Source organism: Merops nubicus, unplaced genomic scaffold (assembly GCF_000691845.1).
Source record: "Merops nubicus isolate BGI_N331 unplaced genomic scaffold, ASM69184v1 scaffold7879, whole genome shotgun sequence".
Classification (NCBI taxonomy): Eukaryota; Metazoa; Chordata; class Aves; order Coraciiformes; family Meropidae; genus Merops; species Merops nubicus.
The window spans coordinates 16,150-17,401 of NW_008632984.1; the positions used below are offsets into that span (position 1 = coordinate 16,150).

General features: G+C 48.9%; 1 protein-coding gene across 1 annotated transcript in view; it reads right to left on the reverse strand.

Annotated features, from left to right (window-relative positions):
• The window catches only part of LOC103780410 (olfactory receptor 5F1-like), an 8,790-nt gene extending 7,962 nt beyond the window's left edge, over window positions 1–828 (reverse strand). Inside the window, 1 exon segment of the mRNA XM_008948080.1 lies at window positions 1–828. This exon segment is cut by the window's left edge and continues 6 nt beyond it. Coding sequence (XP_008946328.1) covers window positions 1–828 — 828 coding nt within the window.
• Between the last annotated feature and the right edge of the window lie 424 nt (window positions 829–1,252).

Sequence of the window (1,252 nt, forward strand, 5' to 3'; positions counted from 1 at the left end):
CATGGAAACGATCCTGTCCTGATGAGGGGAGTAGGTGGAGGAAGGTCGCACGTAGGTGCAGATGGTGGTCCCATAGAAAAGGCAAACGACTGTCAGGTGAGAGCCACAGGTGGAGAAAGCTTTGTGCCTGCTCTCAGAAGACTTCATGCACAGGATAGCCCAGAGGATGTAGATGTAGGAGATGAGGGTGACCACAAAGGCACCGCTCCCAAGGACCCCAGCAACTGTGAGGATCACCAGTTCCCTGCTGTAAGTGGAGGAGCAGGAGAGGGCCAGCATGGGGGGGATATCACAGTAATACTGGTCGACTTGGTTAGAATCACAAAAAGGGAGGGTGAAAATCAAAGACGTGTGCAACAGGGAGTTCAAAAGTCCTACGACCCAGGTGCCCAGGGCGAGGTGGGCACAGAGCTTCATGCTCATGATGTTCATGTACTGCAGGGGGTGACATATGGCAACGTAACGGTCGTAGGCCATCACAGCCAGCAGAAAAATCTCTGTGCCCACAGCATCGATGAGGAAGAAGAGCTGGAGCATGCAGCCAGTGAATGAAATCACCTTCTTCTCCAGCAACAAGGCCTCCAGCATCTTCAGCACCGTGACAGTGGGACATAAGATGTCCAGTAAGGATAAGTTGCCAAGGAAGAAGTACATGGGGTTGTGCAGGTGAGTGTCTGTGCTGGTGGCAATGAGGATTGTGATGTTGCCCGCCATGGTGGCCAAATAAATGATCAGAAACAGGACAAAGAGAAGAAAACGGACTTCTGGGGCATCAGAAAGGCCTACGAGGATGAATTCAGATACCATGGAGAAGTTGACTCTCTGCATCTTCAAGTGTGGAAGTGGTGGCAGGGATTTACCTGGAAGAAAGAAGTTGTAACTTAGGCAGCATTGCATCTCCCTTCCAAAGAGTGTGATTTTTTTGGGGTCTGTTTTGCAGTTCAGAACCATTTGCCACGCTCAAAATCTACATTTTACTCGCACAGACCTGATGTAAAAAGGTAAAATATAGGTTTTAAGCTTAACAGTGAAGAATCAAAGAAGTTTCATTCTTGCAAGGCATCTTCTCAGCCTAAGGAGATGGAAGTTGAAGCCAAAGATGCCTCTTCTGTAGGCTAGCTTGGCTGGACACAGCCCCAAGCAACCAGGCTGGGCTTTGAAGGTGTCTGTGCTGAGAATCCAGACAGGGAGTGTGGCCCAGATGCCTTTTGGTTTTTTTTTTTTCAGTTTTATCCAGTGGGATATAATGAGA